Here is a 20,870-nt window from a genome sequence, read left to right as displayed (position 1 = left end):
TTCCATCTTTGGTCAATGACAAGAACAGTTGGCCAATTCACTGGAAACCCACTATGGTAAAGATACGCACTTCAACATGAATATGCACTCATCTGTGCATAGATACACACTTAAAACAGCATATTAATAGGCATCCATAACCTGATAATATTGTGTAAAAATCAACCATGAATACAAGAAACACATGCAAAGTACAAAAAAAGAGACAAAAACATAAGACAGAACATTCACAAAACCATGGTGTCAAACACCCAAGGCAGTCAGTTTGTGAAAAGCAAGTTTATTTTAGCTCTGCATCATTGAAAGATTATTTACATGTTCATTTCCATTTTTCATTGAGTCACCCAATATCACAGCATTAAAATTCAGCACATTAATATGCAACATAATATTGAAAATGCTCCATTGCCCAATAGGAATAAGACGAGGTAACAACAGGAGCCAATCAGAAAACAGCGATCAATAGTAGTCTTCCAGATCTTGTTTTTCGCCCTGATTTTGAATCTGCTGCTGCTTCTTGTAGAGATCTGCAATCTGAGAGAGCGTGAGAGAGAGAGAGAGAGAGAGAGAGAGAGAGAGAGACTGATGCAGGAGATCAGAATAGTTCATTTTGAGAGGGCGTGTTTGTGTGCCTGTGTGTTTCCAACCATCGGGAGACAGAATTAAAGAAAACCGAAATAAATGAACTTTGAAAATGAGGGGGAGAAAGAATAAAAAGAGTGTGGAGCGTAAAAAGATGGATTTCCTTTAACGGATCCACTCCACTTGCTCCACTAAATCACGATGTCACAAGGCTCTGAATGTCATCACGTTTGACTTTCAGAAGGAAAAACTACTTTAAAATCTCACTCTTCCCGTCTCATATGCCATGGAACTACTACAGACACACATATGGTGTCATATCCTGCATTTTCCATACATTATGCACTAATGACATTTGCTTTTAAAAGGAACATCCCATGTGGGGTAATTACAGTACACTCCTACACTTGTGCTTTTTCTACTGTAAGACATTTATTTATTTTATTTATAAAGGAATAAAATAATTATAGATTACATATAATATTAATTGATATAATATCGTATTTCCTATTCATTTTAATGTCAAAACACATAATTGCTATACTTTTTAAAACTTTTTGGACCCACTGTATTCACATTAGCACTATGTGGTAAATAAATACAAATATCTGCTTGTGTGCCCTGCTTCTCGTTATTTTGCTTTCTGTATGTTACCTGTGACCCTGTGGTGGCATCCTCTGGTTTTTTGTCATCTCGAATCCTGAGGTACCGTGGGAAACGGAGTGAAATGCCTTTCTCTGGGTCCACCTGATGGCCAAGGAGAGAATGGCACCATAAAGAGCCAGACTTGAGCACTATGAACTAAGACCTGGCACCATGATCTATACAACAGTCATCAAAAACCACTGATTCTGCTTCATGATTCGCATGTGCGTGGTGTACTGACCAATCCCATTGCTGCCTTGTAGACTGGAGACAGTGAAAGGTCAGCGCATTTCACCTCCCACACTTGTACCGCCTCCAGCCAAACATCCGGCTCTGCTGATTGGTCCACACGGTAATATGGGCGTGGTTTAGGTAAGATGTGCTCCTGAGGTGGATTGTATATAAAGACATTAACCATATAAGTACAGGAACACAACATGGAAAACAAGAAACTTTAAATCTTGCTTTACCTTTAAGAAATTGTAATGTTGCTCCAGATCTTCATCTTTGAAGCCTGTTCCAATCTGACAAAAATCCACAAATAAATATACTGCAAAAACTAAAGAACATTAAAATTAAAAAACCACAACAGTCATTAATATCCATACTCTCTCGTTCAAATATTTTGGGTCAGTTTTTTAAATAAATTAATACTCCTATATAGAGCAAAGACACATTGGATGTAACAATGTTACAAAAAATATATATATTTCAAATAAATGCAGCGGTTTTAAACTTTCTATTAATCACATATCCTGGGAAAAAAAAGATAAGCACCAAATCAGCATATCAAAATGATTTCTGAAGGATCTTGTGACACTGAAGAAGACTGAAGTAACAATGCTGAAAATTCAGGATCCATCAAAGCAATAGAAAACAGTAATTGTAATAATTTCACAATATTGAGTAATATCTATACACATGAATTAGACATTACACAGTAATTAATTAAATCTGTGGGTAATTAAATCTGTATATGATGCAATTACTTCAATTTAAAACTTGATTTACAGTCCTAGTTTTCCCTGGTCTCCCTCATACCACACAGACACACACACACCTTGCAGACAGACTGGAACTCCTCGTTCTCCTCATCGTAGCAGGCCAGTAGAAATCCTCCATAGTTGCCTGCTCTCTTCCCCTTCCCCAGATAAGCACCAATCACACACAGATCCACTGTGTCTCCAACACCCTCCAGATAGTCCTTCTTCAGCTGCAGAAACAGACCATTAGAAACAATACAGCAGACAAGCAATTGACAGTTCTGACAATAGAATAAATAAGAATAAATTGCTAAACTACACCGCATGAAAACATTTTTAACTGTATCTTTGTCGTGTTCTGGGGTATAAAACAACAACAACAAAAAGCCCACAAAAATAAATAAACAATTGGAATGCGATAAATGTACCCAAGAGGGAAAACAACTAAAAACTGTCATCAGTCTTCACTTTGTCATTTCAACCCTGTATGACTTCCATTCTTCTTCTGTTTAACTTAAAAAGACATGTTTGGCACAATGACAGCCTCGGTCACCATTCACTTTTACCACACTGTTTTCATACAATGAAAATGAATGGTGACTGAGGCTGTCATTCTGCTGAACATTTAGTGTAACAATGAAGAAATTAAGTCACTCAAGTTTAAAACATAAGGGCTGTGTCAAACATCCTTTCATGTTAGAAACCATGAATTGAAGTATGAAGCTACAAAAACAAAAAACCTTGGTGAAATAAATTAATGTGACATCTGGAGGTATGAGAGAGAGAAGTTCATTATTCAGCAAGGGAGAATCAAAATGATCATAAGAGACTTTTACATTGTTACAAAACATTTCCGTTGAACAAATGCTGTTCTTTTGGACTTTCCATTCTTCAAAGAATCATAAAAGAAACCTATAATGGCTGCTGGAAATTCAGCTTTTCCATCAGAAATAAAATAATAACAATACACTGAAAAAAGGTATTTTAAATTGTAATACTGAATTGACTGAATTTTTGCTGCATCAGATAGGAATGCAGCGTTGGTGTAACAGTGTGAGTAATTTTTCAATTTATACAGTGATAAAACATTCCAAAATATTATGCTGGGAAAATAAACCTCAAATGTTTTATTTCACATACTTTTTTGGTAATCCAATGAATGAAACACTACAAATTAAAAGTACTTCTCATTTGATTATTTTGTCTTTAATTTGGAATTTGATGAATGCAATCCAAAAGATTATTCACAACTAATGAATTAGTTTGATATCAGCGCATGACAGCTGCTTCACATTAGACACATTAAGACAGAAAACAAAACACTCATAACAGAAATTACTCATAATTTGACTGGATGAGACACATTTTGTAGTAAACTAACCGATATACAGTACAGTCATCCGTGACCAGCAATTAGATGAATTCTGTATTGACCAGGCAAGTTGCTTGACAACCAAAAACAACGTAAACCAGACTAAATTTAAACCTCCCCCATTACAATCCACAAAACAATGTAGAATCTGGAACAACCATCAACAACAATTTGCTGAGTACACTTCATTTCTGCATTTTTGTCTTTAAAATGCACCATGGATAATCACATTATAAGGTATAGCACAGGGGTCTCCAAACTCTGACCTGGAGGGTTGGTGTCCTACAGAGTTTAGCTCCAATACACCTGCCTGGAAGTTTTTAGTATGCCTAGTAAAAGCTTAATTAACTGGTTGAGGTGTGCTTAATAAGGGCTGGAGCTAAACTCTGCAGAACATTAACATCAGCCCTCCAGGACCGAGTTTGGAGATCCCTGATATAGCTCTCTACCGACTGTCTGATTTCTACTGTCAGAGTATATATACACACCATTATAACACTGAGCCTTAATGTCAGGATATGGACAGAATAATGCCGCATTTCCAACGAATTTACCCGGAACATTTGTACCAACATTTGTTGTGTAAAGTACTGGGAAGATTAGGCAAATATAGACTGGTGACGTAGGTCTGCACCCGTTTCTCAATACAAAGTACGCTGATTTTGGACGTGCATCCTCGGTAGTTCAGACTTTGTGCATTCGACTCAGGAGTGTGATGTTCGCAACAACGCAAATCCGGTAAATCTGCAAACAGCAACGTACTTGATAACTTCAGTCAGCTGACCATGGCTACTGCAATTTTCCTCTCTGTATATTAACAATAAAACGAAATGGGATATCAAATACCACTGCCTCCTTTCGTTTTCATTTAAACATAATAACAGCTGCAGAAATGCACTTCGTTCAGGGAAATGTGTATATATACAGCAATTACAATGAAACGAAATATTATATCAATTTGCCTTTTTTATTTTAACATATAGATAAATTGAATACAGACCAAAGATAACCTGTTAGATTTACCCAAAACGAATTATGTTATGTTTAACCACTAAAGAGACATCAGAGCCAGCGGCACACATCAGAAGGTCTAGCCGAGGTGAGCCTGCTCTCGGCAGATACATGATTACTGAGCTCCCGCTGATCGCGTGGACCTCACGTTTCCGAGATCGGCGAAACACATTTTTAAATAGGCGCTGTCTTTATAAATAAACCACAGATTTGAGTTTTAAACAACTACATTCTCGCCTGAAATACTTTTACAATTACATTTCATGACACAATAACAGTAATATTTTGAAAATGTTGATCCGAATAAATGTTGGTTGAACTCAACCAATGCTGCATGAACTCAACCAATCAGCATGTTTAGCCCCCAAGTCCCGCCCCCGAAAGTTCCAAAACTTTGAAAAAGTACCACCTCGCCAGCAGGGACTTTCTGAGGGGCATTTTTTTACCCGGAACTTTATTTAGTTCCTGGTTCCTGCGGTGGAAACACACAGAGTACCAGGCCAAAGTCCCTAGTTCCTGGGTAAAGTTCCTGCGGTGGAAACGCGGCATAAGAGAAGAGCTTAATGGGGTGGAAATCACACTTTAATGGCTTACACCTTCCTTCTGACTTTGAACACTCATCTAGGTTTTATTTTTTTTAAACACAAAGGATGCTTGTGTCTGTCTGAGACTAAGGCACCTTTTCTCCCTGCAGATATTTTTTTTTAATTTTCTATTGACTACATAGTATTCTAAGACATTTACTACATTAACAAGACAAATTAAACATTTTAATTAAGTGTATTTTCACTCTGAACACACTGTGATGTGCGATACCTTGAGCCAGTTGTGGGAGCGTTTGGCAATCTCATAAGTTGCATTTTTTTCCAATGTCTTCACCATTAGGCCCTCACAAGAATCTGCAAAGCATCAAAACCACTGAGAAACTCCTTGAATAGAAATTAATTAGCGAATTAGGGTCTAAATAATATTATCATTATTAAATCACTGAGTAACACCTCACAGTGAGTAATTCAACTCTAAATGTCTGTCAATTATCAATTAGTTTTGGACACACATTTTTAAACTAAAAAAACCAATACAATACCAACATTTTTATCATATGAAAGTACAAATAAAATACAGCCACAGCTCTAGATCTGTCATTCACACACCTCGTACAGACTGCTCCAGGAACTCAGCAATGGCCTCTGTGTTGTCAGCGTCCAGAGATCGAGCAAAAACAAACTCCCCTTCTTTTTCCTCAAAACTCTCCCGTAACAGAGCCCTACGTTTGCTTAGAGGCTCTCGCACCAGAGGCTGCGACAGACACATAATTCAGTAAAATAACACATAGCAGGTAAAAAGGGAGATTTCTGAGAGATGCAAAAGTATTCAAATGTGTTTGGCTATGAGCAGTTATCATATTCTTACCTCTCCGTTGAGGTACAGCAGATCAAAGGCGTACACACACACCTGAACCTTGATCTCAGATGCATCCACATCCTGATATACACACACAAACTCATGTAAACTTTTTAAGTACATTTAATAAACATCAAGATTTGATTTTCATCACATTTCTTTTCCAAATAAGGTCACGAATGCATAAAAAATGATAAAATAGTAAGCAAAATGTATATTTTAAAAATGGTTTAAAACGCATGTCACACTGAAGGACATATCAACTTCCCAAAAGCTACTGGAATATCTCCATCCTTATACATTTAACCTTTCAGTTATGTGTCTTTCCTTTATATTCAGCTGTTTTTCCGTTCAAATTTCTCTCTGTTCCTCTTACCTTCCTTTTCCTCGTGGTGAGGACCTGAAATGGCTGGATCTGTTTCTTTTCTCTGTCCCAGGCCACCGCCTCTGAATCCAGAACACAGGACCGTACGTTCTCTTTCTTCATCTACGTCAGAGAGAGAGGTAAAAACATTTATTAAATCTAACATCAACACCTGAATAAACTGGAACATCGATGCCGAGCAATGCCTCACACCCCACAGATATGCCCCATAAAATCTAAAAATTACTTGTTTATAAGGTCACCTGAGCTTTAAACACTACCACTTCACCAACACATAACCCATCGAACCCTGAGGCTGTGTGACATTTACAATTCAATAGATGTTACAAGTTCATATTAAGTTTGTGAGAGCTGCAGCAGAAGGTATGGGGTGATTTTGTAAACATTTGTAATCCTCTCACATAAGTGAATGCATTCACATGGTCAGTGTTTGGGACTGACACCTATATTTAATAACAGATGTGCCTGTTCATACAACAGCTTATAGGAGCAGTTTGAATTCAGTCTGTATGAATAACTGAAGTCAAGCCCCTTTTCTATTCTCTTGACAGACAAGTATACAACTTGTAACCATAGTGACAGTGACTAAAGGCCTGCTCACACCAAGAACATTAACTACTGATAACTAAAGTTTCAATAATCATTCTAATTCTTGGAGAATAGGGAAGTCCACACTGCAACTATAATGATAAAAACAGAGGAACAATTTTGTCGAAATCACAAGCATTTTTTTTTAGCTGATGAACAATAAAAACACTGACAGCCAAGAATTTGAGAATTTAAAGCAGCAGATGACAAAACTGCAGCATGCACTTTGTAAGAAACCAACGCTTATCAGTCATTAGTGTGGCTGTGGACGTTCATGGGGTGAACTGACTATTTTGTGAGTTAAGCTCATCAGAAGCCGTTTCATACTGACTACCACAAAAAATAAAATATTTTTTTTTTTACTCATCTCTCCAAAGCTTAATTAAAATCTTAAAACTAGGGGTGCACAATAAATATAGGCCAATAACTAATGCGCATCTTGTCATTAAAGCCAGTTCTCAAATCGGCAGTAAATTCCATCACGTGCATGATTTCACATACCAGCGGTTACTACACAGAGTCGTTGCTAACTGATAAGCTGCACAAATCCACATTCATTATCAGCGCGGATTTGCACAGCTTGTCAGTTAACAACATCAGTTCATGAAAATTCAACGCTTGTGTGTGCATTCCTCTGCTTGTAAACAAGGCGCAGTGTATGCATGTTCTACATCAGAACACCAGCTCCTGCATCAGCAGCACTGCACCTATGCATTGTGTACTTTCGTGAACATGCGTCGACTAGTTTCAGCCTCAGACGACATGCCCACAGACACTTGGCTGAATGTCTGATGCATACGTAATACAAAAATGGAAACACTTCAGGAGCGTCGAATCAACATAGAACTGGTTGAATTATACAAGAGTTCTGGGAAATGTGCGTGTTGCGTTCTTTAACATTCTGACTGGAAACAAAGACCGTGCTGCCAAACCCTCTCACTACAGAAGAAAGCTGCAGTATTTACAACTGTGACTACGAGAGCTTATCAGGATTGACTAAAAGCTGGATTCCCAAAAGTAAGTTTGCGGCACAGAATCCTTAAAATACATCCGAGAGTTTTCCACACCAGTCTGTTATTGTGGCGACATTTCCACACCCCGAAACGTGCTGCGGAACGAAACGAACTGTGAATTTGCTAGCTGTGTTGCTGTCTTTGTAGGGTCAGAAAGCTGAAAGATTACCAAAAATATCTTAATTAGTGTTCCGAAGATGAACGAAGGCCTTACAGGTTTGGAACAACATAAGGGTGAGTAATTAATGACAGGATATTTATTTTTGGGTCAATCTTTACCAAGAATATTACGATGTTTAGCATTCTAAAACATGAATGACAACTGTTTTTTGCTGCTGATTGAACCTATTAATTCCCCACATTACATCTTGTTTACAACTTGTTTACAGTTTTGCTTCTTATAAAATAATTTGATACTTGTACAATAATGAGATTTTGAATTGAATATCAGACAACTGAGAAAAGTGAAGGTAGAAAAAGACATTACGGTTCTGAGATTGGATATGGACACTGATAAGCAAAACAACAGCGTTTTTATTGATTTATCTGTGTTAGCTCGTGTCATTCATCAAATGCTTTCTTTGCTTTAGGGCTGGAATCCATTATTGCTTTCTTGTGAGGAGAACAGAACAGATCAGGATGACAGAGGACAAATATGGCCTTTGAAAAAGAGAGAGAAATAGACAGATACAGAAAGACTAAAGAGAAAGAGAGTCTTTGATAAAGACTAACAGCATATCCTAATCAGGTGTGATCTCAACCATTCTAGTCTGAAATTCTGCAAACATTTCGTCAGTCGCCTGGTTTTCTATTTTAGTCGTGTCACCTCCACCCTCGGTGAAATCTCATTTGAACAGAATCCCAAAATTGCTGCATATTCAACATCATATATTCTGACTAGCAGTTTTTTTTCTTACTAAAGGCTGGAATACACCTCACGACCTTTGCTTAGATTTATAGCCTGGATGAGCTGATGATAGTTGCCAAAAGTCAAAGACAATCTGCAGACATTGAGCAGCAGGAGTTCACAGAAAATCATGTGAACACATTGTTTTCATTTGTCATGCAACTCCTAGCAACAACGTGCTTGTGTTTTTGGATCCAGAACGACCTGAAAGTCTGCTAGTGTCTGGTGTCCTCAGTTGTCCTCCGGCCTGTAGTGTATTCCAGCCTTAATGCAATGTAAACCTTTGGTCAGGTGCACACTGTGTGAGTACTTTTCAATAGTTGCTTGTCAGACTGTACAATATTATCCCAGTGAGATATTGGGTGAAAACCAAGGCAGAATGTGCAACAGCAAATGTCTTGACTGTACAAGCTTCATTTCAGTTACGACTAGGGTTGGGTATCATTTAATTTTATCGATTCCGATTCTGCGTATCGATTCCTATTCTTATTGATTCTTAGTTTTGATAGCAATAAGATATAAACCCAATATACTGAAAAAAAAGTCATTTAGTCATAAGACATTTAGATGTCAAACATTTTTACAAAGCATTATGTTGCAGCTGAATAACAAGAGCAAAAATCAGTGCCCTACAGAACACTGCAAGAGGAATTTTGCCTATGCTTTAAAAAAAATACCTAAGCAAAAACAACTAGATTAATAAACATTTAAAATATTAAAGTATTAAAGACAAGTTAACAGACGGTACTAAAATAGGAACTAACAAATCAATTAATAGCATAAATAAAACTGAACAAAATTTCAGGGAAAGAAACTGTAATTAAAATTTTCATCAATACAATATAGATTAATTAAAGTTTTTAAACATAGTCATGATCATTGAATGATTTTCTTTAAATAAATATCGGCCGATATTTAATGTGCATCTTGTCAGTAATGCCTGTTCTGTAATCAGCTGTAAATGTCAACACATGCCTGATTTCACGTGGCACAACATTTACTACACAGAGCCTTTGTTCAATGACAATTTGCGGCAAATCACGATCACATAACTCAAAATGCACGCAGCACTAAAAATACTGTACATGCGTTTTCTTTCTTATCTGTTTACTTTCACTTAAGACAAAAACGGCTGTTTTTATGATGACATACTGACAAAGTTTCCTGCATACTGGACGATAAATATGTAAGAAGTCTGGCAAGGAACAACCTTTTCTACAGTGGAAATACACGGAATGATCCAAGAATGGACACAAACAAGGAACCCGCACTGCAACCGCTGTTCTCTGTGCACACGCTTGCGTTTCATGTGCGCTGCACTCAAACAGGGTGCAAGTTCTTTCCATTGCTGCAATTCAATCGTTTTAAATCACATTAAAATGTGAATACATGATTCGTTTAATCAAAATCGAAATTCAAGCTTTCTTATCGAATACCCGGTTCTTGGAAATTTGGAACCAGTTCTAAAATGGAACTGATTTTCGATTTCCAACCCTAGTAACGACTGACACATTATAGGGACATTTGAAGTCACCAGACTGTTTCAGTTCTGAAATATCTGATCGCTTCATTTCAGTGTTATTTTAGTTTTTATATACTATAGTATTTATTCATATTTTCAATTATGAATAATTTACAAACCCGGCTTTAAACACAGAGACTTGCTTTTGCTTTTTCTAATTTCTATTACTTTCTCTCTGGGTGTATAAGTGTTACCTGTGGGATTCTTGAAATAATATCAGGGTATTTGCTTGTGTTGTCCTCTTGGTTTCGGCTAAAAATGCGCACCTCTCCATTCTCAAGAATATGGATCTGTTAAATGCAAAGCAAAAAAATAATAAAATACATAATTTTGCTATGGAAACAAAGTCAATTTTATGGCTGAGGCTCCACCTTGTGGAACACTATTAAAACAACACACACCTGGGCTCTCTCTCCATCGTATTTATACTCGCAGGTGAAAGATGCCTCATCAAAACGTTTCATTACCTCACCGACCCCTTTAGTCGGGTGAGCCAACATGGGCCGCAGGGGAACACCTGCAAAACACAACATTGTTTAGTCTCATTCTAAACTACATTTTCTGTTGGAGGGTGGGAGAAATGGGCAAGTTGTGTTTGGTCAGTACCTGGGGTGAGCTTGCAGTGATTGGGCAGTGCATCTATGCCCTCCTTCAGCAATACAGGAATGATAGCATCATAATTTGGCATCTCACTGAGAGGAACAATATAAGTGAAAGCAATGAAAACATTATTTGTATGCATTGAGGTGATATGTAATGACTACAACAACACCTGTCCAATTTGTTAAAATTAGACTTCCTGTAGGGTACAAATTATGCTAATACTCATTAAACAGGCACTTGTTATGCAGCGGACACCTGTAGTCGTAACTGAAATACTGTTTGTAGTACATGGATAATTATCCTTCATAGCACCAAATTGTGTCTGACAATCAGGTTGTGCTCAGTCCGTGTACATTTACCTTATGCTAGCCAACAGAATAGAATATAAAAAATAAAATAAAAAATCTTGACATTTTCAGCCTTTTCACAGGATTCATATACATGTATATTAATTTATACGGTTGTGGTCAAATTTTACATATATCAATTTTACATACATTTTGCAGTATGTCATTCACATACAAAGCCCACAAGAGTAAACTTTTGAGGGGGGTAATTTTTTATAAATTCAACTATTATTTTCTCTTGTGGACTATATATGAATGTATTTTATAGGAAATATCTTATTCAGGTCTGTACTACATAGAAAATATCATGCATTTAGTATGATCCCTCTTGTTTTAGTAAAATAATTAACATTTTGCACATACTGCAAAGTGTATGTAATATTTTGAACAGCTTTTTACTTAAGGACAAGGAAGAATTACATTTGTACAACCCGAATTCCAGAAAAGTTGGGACGTTTTTTAAATTTTAATAAAATGAAAACTAAAAGACTTTCAAATCACATGAGTCAATATTTTATTCACAATAGAACATAGATAACATAGCAAATGTTTAAACTGACAAAGTTTACAATTTTATGCACAAAATGAGCTCATTTCAATTTTGATTTATGCTACAGGTCTCAAAATAGTTGGGACGGGGCATGTTTACCATGGTGTAGCATCTCCTTTTCTTTTCAAAACAGTTTGAAGACGTCTGGGCATTGAGGCTATGAGTTGCTGGAGTTTTGCTGTTGGAATTTGGTCCCATTCTTGCCTTATATAGATTTTCAGCTGCTGAAGAGTTCGTGGTCATCTTTGACGTATTTTTCGTTTAATGATGCGCCAAATGTTCTCTATAGGTGAAAGATCTGGACTGCAGGCAGGCCAGGTTAGCACCCGGACTCTTCTACGACGAAGCCATGCTGTTGTTATAGCTGCAGTATGTGGTTTTGCATTGTCCTGCTGAAATAAACAAGGCCTTCCCTGAAATAGACGTTGTTTGGAGGGAAGCATATGTTGCTCTAAAACCTTTATATACCTTTCAGCATTCACAGAGCCTTCCAAAACATGCAAGCTACCCATACCGTATGCACTTATGCACCCCCATACCATCAGAGATGCTGGCTTTTGAACTGAACGCTGATAACATGCTGGAAGGTCTCCCTCCTCTTTAGCCCGGAGGACACGGCGTCCGTGATTTCCAACAAGAATGTCAAATTTGGACTCGTCTGACCATAAAACACTATTCCACTTTGAAATAGTCCATTTTAAATGAGCCTTGGCCCACAGGACACGACGGCGCTTCTGGACCATGTTCACATATGGCTTCCTTTTTGCATGATAGAGCTTTAGTTGGCATCTGCTGATGGCACGGCGGATTGTGTTTATCGACAGTGGTTTCTGAAATTATTCCTGGGCCCATTTAGTAATGTCATTGACACAATCATGCCGATGAGTGATGCAGTGTCGTCTGAGAGCCCGAAGACCACGGGCATCCAATAAAGGTCTCCGGCCTTGTCCCTTACGCACAGAGATTTCTCCAGTTTCTCTGAATCTTTTGATGATGTTATGCACTGTAGATGATGAGATTTGCAAAGCCTTTGCAATTTGACGTTGAGGAACATTGTTTTTAAAGTTTTCCACAATTTTTTTACGCAGTCTTTCACAGATTGGAGAGCCTCTGCCCATCTTTACTTCTGAGAGACTCTGCTTCTCTAAGACAAAGCTTTTATAGCTAATCATGTTACAGACCTGATATCAATTAACTTAATTAATCACTAGATGTTCTCCCAGCTGAATCTTTTCAAAACTGCTTGCTTTTTTAGCCATTTGTTGCCCCCGTGCCAACTTTTTTGAGACCTGTAGCAGGCATTAAATTTTAAATGAGCTAATTAAGTGGATAAAAGTGTAAAATTTCTCAGTTTAAACATTTGCTACGTTATCTATGTTCTATTGTGAATAAAATATTGGCTCATGTGATTTGAAATTCCTTTAGTTTTCATTTTATTAAAACGTCCCAACTTTTCCGGAATTCGGGTTGTACATAACAATAGTTCATACAGCTACTCAAACATTTTCATGGTAATGAAACAGACTACCAAAATCTTTGCTAATGAACTCTTTTATTTTTAAATGTAATTAATTTTTTGTGATGGCAAAACAAAATTTTTATAAAAATAAAAAAATAATAAAATTGATCAGTGTCTTGCTAAAATATATACACACACACACTCACTCACCAGTATGTCTGTTTCAGGATCAGAGCTTTCTCCTCCAGCCACACTTTCTTGTTTTCTGCACTCATTCCTTTCCCTGCATCCAGCACAGCTGGTGGGAACTCTGAACCAACACAAGAAAAACATATTAGAAACATTTAAATACTGCTAAATACATAGACACCTAATTAATATTTATATGTTTAAATATTATTCATTTTTATTCATCACAGCAGAGAGTAATCTAATTGCAAATGCTGAATGCCTGGAGGTTCTATCAATGCTCTGATTATGATGCCTGTTAATGCCAGTTTCATTAGGATCATTTCAAACCTTGGCCCGGGGGCGACAGACACACTGCCTGACTGAGAGCCGTGAGAACGCTCTGCTCAGCCAATCCGATCCGCAGCTTCCCAGCCAGTGACCTTTCAATCACACAAGCAACCAATCAAAATAACATATTTCCGCATTAATATTCATATAAATCTGTCACCAAACAGCAATATAAGGCCAGCAGCCATCATTTAGATTTAGTAAAAATCAACAGTCATCCATAAATTACATTCATTATTCTGTAATTTTCAGAATGAACTCAACATTTCTGCATGATTGGTCAGATGAGAAATTGAAAAAGTCATAATTGAAAGGTGAAATGACATACCGGACAATGTATCGAGCCTCAGAAAACCGACATGCCACAAATAGGCCTTTAATAATGTCAATCTTCTTATTCATTGCCTGACAGTGAGAGAAAGAGAAAAAGAGAGAGGTAGCTGATTTTCATTGAGAACATATATGTGGACAAAATTAAACCTGTTCATTTATTTATTTATTTTTTGCTGCTGATAAATCAGACTTGCCATCACAGGAATAAATTATATCTTAAAATAGAACTCAGTTGTGTTAAACTGTAACAATATGTTCACAATATATCATATTAATAGATCATATTAATTATTATTAAAAGATAATACTACTACTAATTCTACTATCATACTAATGTATATACAATGCACTATGAATTGATGAGCTGCTGGGTTCATGAATATTAATCACGTTGTCTGCGTTCGGTCAAACTGATTTGCTGAAATCAAAACAGGGACGGTACTAGATCAGCGTCAGCCAATGAAATTGCCATTTGCGCATTAGCTCCGCCCACTACCGGGGAAACCGGTATGTCTTCTGCTTGTTCGAAAATGAATATGAATAATTCTAAATGAACTCCATTATTTTGACCAGAGAAGACAACAAAGAGTAGTTTACATATAGCGTGTCGATTCAGCGTGGGAAGACTCTCGCTCTCTCTCTCTTTGCATGTGTGAGAAACAGTGCTATCAGTAAAGCGACGGTGAGTCATGCGCCTTCACAAAGAGTTTACAGAGCATCAAAAACAGGTGCGCTGTGCGTCCATTGAGATAAACTGAAAAGTTCAGATCGCTTGATGGAGAGAGAACTCTGAAGCTCAGATGCCGAAATTAATGCAAGCGTCATGCGCTTCAGTCTATGTAGTAAACAAACCCGCACGTCTCTGTCATTCATTAATTCACACAGAGACGCGCAGAACACAGATTCATATTTCAAACAACTTTTGCGGCTTAACATTTACAGATACTGGTCCATATGGAGATTTGATTTGATTAATTTATGCTAACTTTGACAAATTCCATGACTGTCCATATTAAAATGCAAGTTTCATTTTTATGACTGGATTTTGAGATTCCGTCCTCGTTTTCTGCTTCGCGGAAATCATAGCGCTGAACCGGGTTTGAACGGGACCTCGGTATTACCGGTACTTAAAGAAACCTGGTACCGTCACATTTAAATTCTTTTAGTACCGACTTGGTACCGAAGTACCGGGTCTTTTGACAACACTAGTTCACAATATCACTATTACTGTATTTGTACTCACAGAGTTTCCACTCATGTTAGCGATCTCTTTCAGTTTGTTGAAAACGCCCCCTGCTGTCAGATTGGCCGGTGCAAACATCATTCTCTGGTTGCTGCGGGAACTTTCAGCAACCAATCCCAGGTCACCTTTCTCCTGAGCCTCCGCCTTGATTTTGTCCAGTTGTCGCCCTGGAAAGAGATGTTAACAGTAAAGGGGTCGGCTAGGAGAATGGTGAATGACATTAGGTAAAACACAAATATATTTACCAGTTGCTTGAGCGACGGCTTTCATCAGGACGGTCTCCCCAACACCCAGCTCCAGACCCTGATATGCAGGACCGAGCTGATTCAGACACAGGTACACACAGCATAGCAGGTCATCTAAACAAACAGAGGATTGAACAAATGGAAACAGTGACGCTTAGACATTCTGAATGTATGCTAGATAAAGTCAAAGTCTTTTCTTCAATCAGCTTTTCTAACAGAGGCATTCATCTGTTCACATTTTCACTACTCAGACAAAAAGAAAGAAAAACAATCCCTGTCTGGCATAAATAATTAATAATAACCTATTTAAACTCAATGAGTTAAGTACACACACTCACCGGGAGAGAGAAGAATTACAGATCGCAGAAAGTTGGAAAGCGTTTCAATGTTCTTCAGCCTAAAACAAATTTAATTTTATTGAATTTTAACTGCTACAGACACATACACCTATTTTAAAACTTAAATAGATGTAAGAGAAACACACTCACACTATATATATATATATATATATATATATCACACACAGGATAATTCTACTTCATACCTGCCCGAATCCTCTTCAATCTTCTCAAAGGTGCGAGCAACAGCCAAATATGGCACTCTTAGAGAGAGATAAATAAAACAAACAACAATGAACTTCCACAGAAAACGTTTCAAGCTAATTGTATTGCATTAGTAAGATTTTGCAATTGTATTAAGCTTTTTGAGTACAAACACAACCAGACTAGTGATTAGATGGGTTTTCCTGTTCACCCTGCTGATATTCAATGTCTTTGATAAGTTAGCCACTCGTATGCAAACACATTTTTAAGACATGTAAAAGCTTTAAAAGAAAAAAAAAAAACGTTGCTAATGACTTAATTTAGGAATTTTACCAAAAGCCATTAACTTTAGGAAGATGAGATCATGTGTGCACAAATGCTGCTCTAGCTCTGTTTTTTGGACTCATTCATGCTAATAAACGAATAAAAAGCAGGCTTTACTTTTGGCCCTTCCTCCAGCAGGCGTGGTCGACGGGATTGTAATGTGCTCTGGAGGGATCATACTGGCTCTGGACTGCAGAATCCATCCCCTTTTCACTGTCAAAAAAATAAAGCTCATTTTAAAAGGAGTCACAAAAAAATGGTCTCTTTCAAACAAACAATTATATTTCTTAAGTTAAATGCTCCAAGTCAGTTTAATATTTGAATATTTTTTGACTTTAACCTTTTCTTCTCTTTCTGTTCAACAGCATCAGAGATCTCTCCATTCTTCTTTTTTTCTCCCTCATTTCGCTCCTCTTTTTCCAGTTTTACAGCTGCCTTTCTGGGAGCTACAAGAGATTGTAAGTTATATAAAGAGTTAAAAAAAATATATATATATTAGTGGTTGACCAATACAGTATATCACCAAGGGGCGATAGATATATCGGCAGATATTTGGCATTTTGCAAATATCGGCATTGGCCAATATGTTTTTTTGCTTTGCCGATGTGTACACAATAAACACAAACTTTCCAGAATACCAAGTGCACTGTTGGTTAGTGTTTACTTCCTTTTTAATTATATTTTTATTAAAAATTAATTTATTTGTGAAAATACTTTGTCACATTTTACACATTAAACTATTAAACTATATAGTGTATAGTTATTAAACTATTAATAAACTATATAAACTATACTAATTTTTTTACTTAAAATTTCTTAAATATTGATTAAAATGTTTAAAAAATTATATAGTTTTTATACCGGCGCTTTCCAAGATATCAGCTGCAAAAAACAACATCAGTCAACCACTACTAAAAATGAAAATTGTTTCACTAATCATACGGGTTTGGGGGGTCATGAGGGAAAGGAAATAATGACAATGTTCACTTTGAAGTGAACTATCCCTTTAATTAAAAAGATGGAAGAAAAGGACAGAAAGTTTACCAAAAAAGCTGCTGATGGGTTTCTTTTTGGCTGATCCCCCTTTCTCTTCTGTGTTTTTTTCTTTTTTAACCACTCGTTCAGGACTGCTATCTTCCTTCTCTTTCTTGTCCTCTATTTTTTCCTTCCTCCCATTTTCTCCATTTATCTTTTTCTCCTGTTTTATGTCACTTTTGTCCTTTTTGTTCATCTCATTGTTTGCCTCGTCCTCAACTACAGATGTTTTTGCTACATCCTCCTCTCTCTGTTCCTCCACAGCAGTCTTTCCATCAATGCTCTTCTCTTCCACCTCCATCATCTCATTGTCTGAGTTGAAGAGAGAAAGAGAAGAAACAATGAGAAACTTATGAAGATATTGGAAAGGAGATACCTGTGCACAGAGATCAGCTCATCTCACCTGTATTTCCAGGTGAAGACTCCACTCGCGCTCTCTTACTCTCCTGCGCTCTATCGAGATCCTTATCCTCCTCTTTTGTCCCCTCTTCATCACTTCTGCTTTCCAGCTTCCTCTTGGGGAATTGCTTGCGAGCTAGAGAATGGGAGAGGGATTTTAACCCTATGAAGCCTACTGTCTCATATTTAATACATAAACTCTGCTGAAAAACCTGTGGTACACAATCTACTTCATGCCTTCTGTCATCTGATTTATAATTTACTGTAAAAGACCTTTTAGTATAATTATAAAATGTCCACCTTCTGGTTGTGGTTCACGTGTCTTTTCGATGTGAATTTTTTAAGTAAACAAGAATAACTTTTATGCTGTTAGTAATATTTAAAGATTAACACTTACTGGACTGAACTTTGGTTTTCCTAATAATTTTTTTTTTTCATGTTTCATGTTAAACATATCAAATATATTATAATATAATGTAATTAATACATTTTTTATTTGTACATTTCTCAGTCATCATTGTGTTGCACTACATTATATTTTGTCCCCACAATGACATCTACAAAGCTCTGATCATAAAAAAGCTAAAAAATATTGACTTACTAAGACATATTGAGTGACAATTGATGATTTATAAATTGATATGACTTTTTTAGCATAGTTTATGAAAATCTTTCATACTGTTATAAAAAGATTTCATCTTACTTTTTGCTCAGTTTGGGCCATTTAATAAAAATAAAAGATGTGTGAGCTCCATATTTTCTCTATTTCATATCAAAAGGGCCGTAAAAGACTGATGTTTAAAAAACAAAACTCATGAGCAAAGCTTTCTACCATATTATGTCTAACTTTTAAAAATCTGTAAAAAAAAAAACAGGTTTAGAATGAATTTGCCGGTTCACATAAAAGACTGCTGGAAATGTATTTTGGAGTATTAAGAAGAATTAAAGAAACAATAAATGATTAGATGTACAAGAAGGAATGTGAAAAGAAGAGAGTGATACGGACCAGTCTTGCGTTTGGGAATGCCTGACGGGGATGTCGATGTCGGAGTTGCTGGAGTACCTGAGGAAGCAGGGGTTACCACGGCAACAGAGGTACCCGACATGACAGGAGTCGTTGGGGTTATGGGAGTTTTTGGAGATACAGTGGAAACAGCCTTTGTAATAACAGAATTGTGTGTGTTTAGCGTAGTAAGACATAGAATCAAAATCATTAACCACAATACTGATATGTTGTTATAGTTGATGCTCATGATTACTCAATTCTTACCTTCTCTGGCTTTGCTGTTTGAACTTCACTGTCTTTTGGCACCTGCTCTTTTACTATTGGCTGATCTTCATCATCGCTTTCTATGATTGCTCGACTGCGTTTATGCACTTTCTTTACGGGTGAATAATTTTCCTGCACGCCATTCTGAATTTTGAGGGGACTTTTTACAGGTCTGAGCAGCAGGAGAAAACAAAAAATGTTATTCAACATTATTATATAACAGTTTAACATTGCTTATCTGTCTTCATACTCCTCCAACTCATTGTTACCAAAGAATCAAGACAAATAGCTGCATTTACGTTTCTAAAACATTGTCCAAAATAAAATACAAAAATATATTTAATTAAACAATGATTAACTCGGTAAACATCTCTAAAATATCACTCACTCAGTTTTTGCTTTGAGCTGTCCATCACTCTTTTCCTTGCTTTTCATTGGCTGAAAAAATGCTCTATGGGCGGAAAACAACGAGTTTACGAAAGACAAATTAGCTCACTCAGGTTGATACTGTTTTATAAATTATCATTTAAAGAAATACAATTTAAGGATAAAAAGGGGGCGAGGGACTTAGTAAGTTAGTTTGGTGTAGGTTAAACACGGTCTTGTATCAGAATCAGACGCTGCAGTTCATGCAATATTCTGTGGTCAACATCACGGATGAAAAAACAAATGAATGGACAAACTCACGCTATGCTTCGCTGCATTGTTGGGGTCTTGCACTGCAGATACGGAGTAAATCCGGAATATATTCTTAATATATATTTTGGAGCGTTATTAAAATTTTTGAAGCACCAATGTTTTCTTCGGCGCGCTTAACTCTGTATAATTCGGCGCCAAAGTGACGTCGTTCCCGCAGACGACAGAAACAACGGAGTTTATTCAGTACAAAAGCATTTTAGTGCCGCCTGTTGGATTGGAGGTACCGAATTGCTATAGTGTATCGCTAGGAACAATTTCTCAAATTGTTTACTCAAATTCGGTGTATTTACATGCTCATACTGCCACTAAAATAATATGCATGGATTTAGATTCCTTCTAAGTCATTGTTTCTCAGCCTTTTCCTTCTTTTGTTTCTGTTACTTGACCGTGTGGGGATATTTTTGGTCCCCATGAGGAAATAAGCTTATAAATCACGCATAATAATCTTTATTTATTTATTATTATTATTATTATTATATTTTAATTTATTTATTCATCACAATCATGGCATGATATATGGATATTGTTTCTTTTTTTTACCATCAGGAAGTGCTGGAATCAGAATGATATTTGATTGTTTGTGTTTAGTTCCAGTGGGAGTGTCTACGGTTACTGTGGTATGAGATATATTCTGTATCCCTCCCTGTTCAGTCTTAAACTGGAAGGTTAGATGAACCCCGCAAGTAGAAAACAAGATTGTCCACATACTTTAGTGTCTTCAAGCATGACTGAGACATGATGGATAAACAACACATGATATACTTTAAATTTTAGTTTCTGCATTACACTCAACAATATTTTGAATGACAGATTAATTAAAGATAACTGGATTATTTTTCTTTTTAATTTGTTACAGTGTAAGTTTCATTCAGCCATCATTTGTAGGTGAG

The 20,870-nt window shown here is 36.7% G+C and overlaps 1 protein-coding gene across 1 annotated transcript; it reads right to left on the bottom strand.

Annotated features, from left to right (window-relative positions):
* Positions 1-260: 260 nt before the first annotated feature.
* On the bottom strand, positions 261-20,142 carry LOC132154628 (DNA ligase 1-like). Its single transcript, XM_059563263.1, has 27 exons — positions 19,969-20,142; positions 19,670-19,732; positions 19,282-19,453; positions 19,018-19,168; positions 18,016-18,147; positions 17,622-17,924; positions 16,918-17,023; positions 16,695-16,790; positions 16,256-16,312; positions 16,050-16,108; positions 15,712-15,825; positions 15,467-15,633; positions 14,219-14,295; positions 13,891-13,982; positions 13,582-13,681; positions 11,019-11,104; positions 10,814-10,929; positions 10,607-10,702; positions 6,374-6,484; positions 6,007-6,078; positions 5,748-5,892; positions 5,410-5,492; positions 2,288-2,440; positions 1,698-1,751; positions 1,469-1,612; positions 1,237-1,329; positions 261-534 (listed from the first exon to the last, which is right to left on the bottom strand). The coding sequence occupies exons 1-27, from the start codon at positions 19,983-19,985 to the stop codon at positions 460-462; spliced, it is 2,934 nt and encodes a 977-aa protein (XP_059419246.1). The 5' UTR covers positions 19,986-20,142; the 3' UTR covers positions 261-459.
* Positions 20,143-20,870: the final 728 nt, after the last annotated feature.

This window comes from Carassius carassius, chromosome 12 (assembly GCF_963082965.1).
Source record: "Carassius carassius chromosome 12, fCarCar2.1, whole genome shotgun sequence".
Lineage (NCBI taxonomy): Eukaryota > Metazoa > Chordata > Actinopteri > Cypriniformes > Cyprinidae > Carassius > Carassius carassius.
Note: the sequence above shows the minus strand (reverse complement) of the source record. Positions and strands in the feature narration are given on the sequence as shown.

What these genes read in the sequence shown, in the direction of transcription:
- LOC132154628 (XM_059563263.1), bottom strand. An exon ending in TCTGTCGCCCCCGGGCCAAG is followed by an intron (nt 13,682 to 13,890) that starts GTTTGAAATGAT and finishes GTGTTGGTTCAG; the next exon opens with AGTTCCCACCAGCTGTGCTG. An exon ending in ACAAGGCAGCAATGGGATTG is followed by an intron (nt 1,330 to 1,468) that starts GTCAGTACACCA and finishes CTTGGCCATCAG; the next exon opens with GTGGACCCAGAGAAAGGCAT.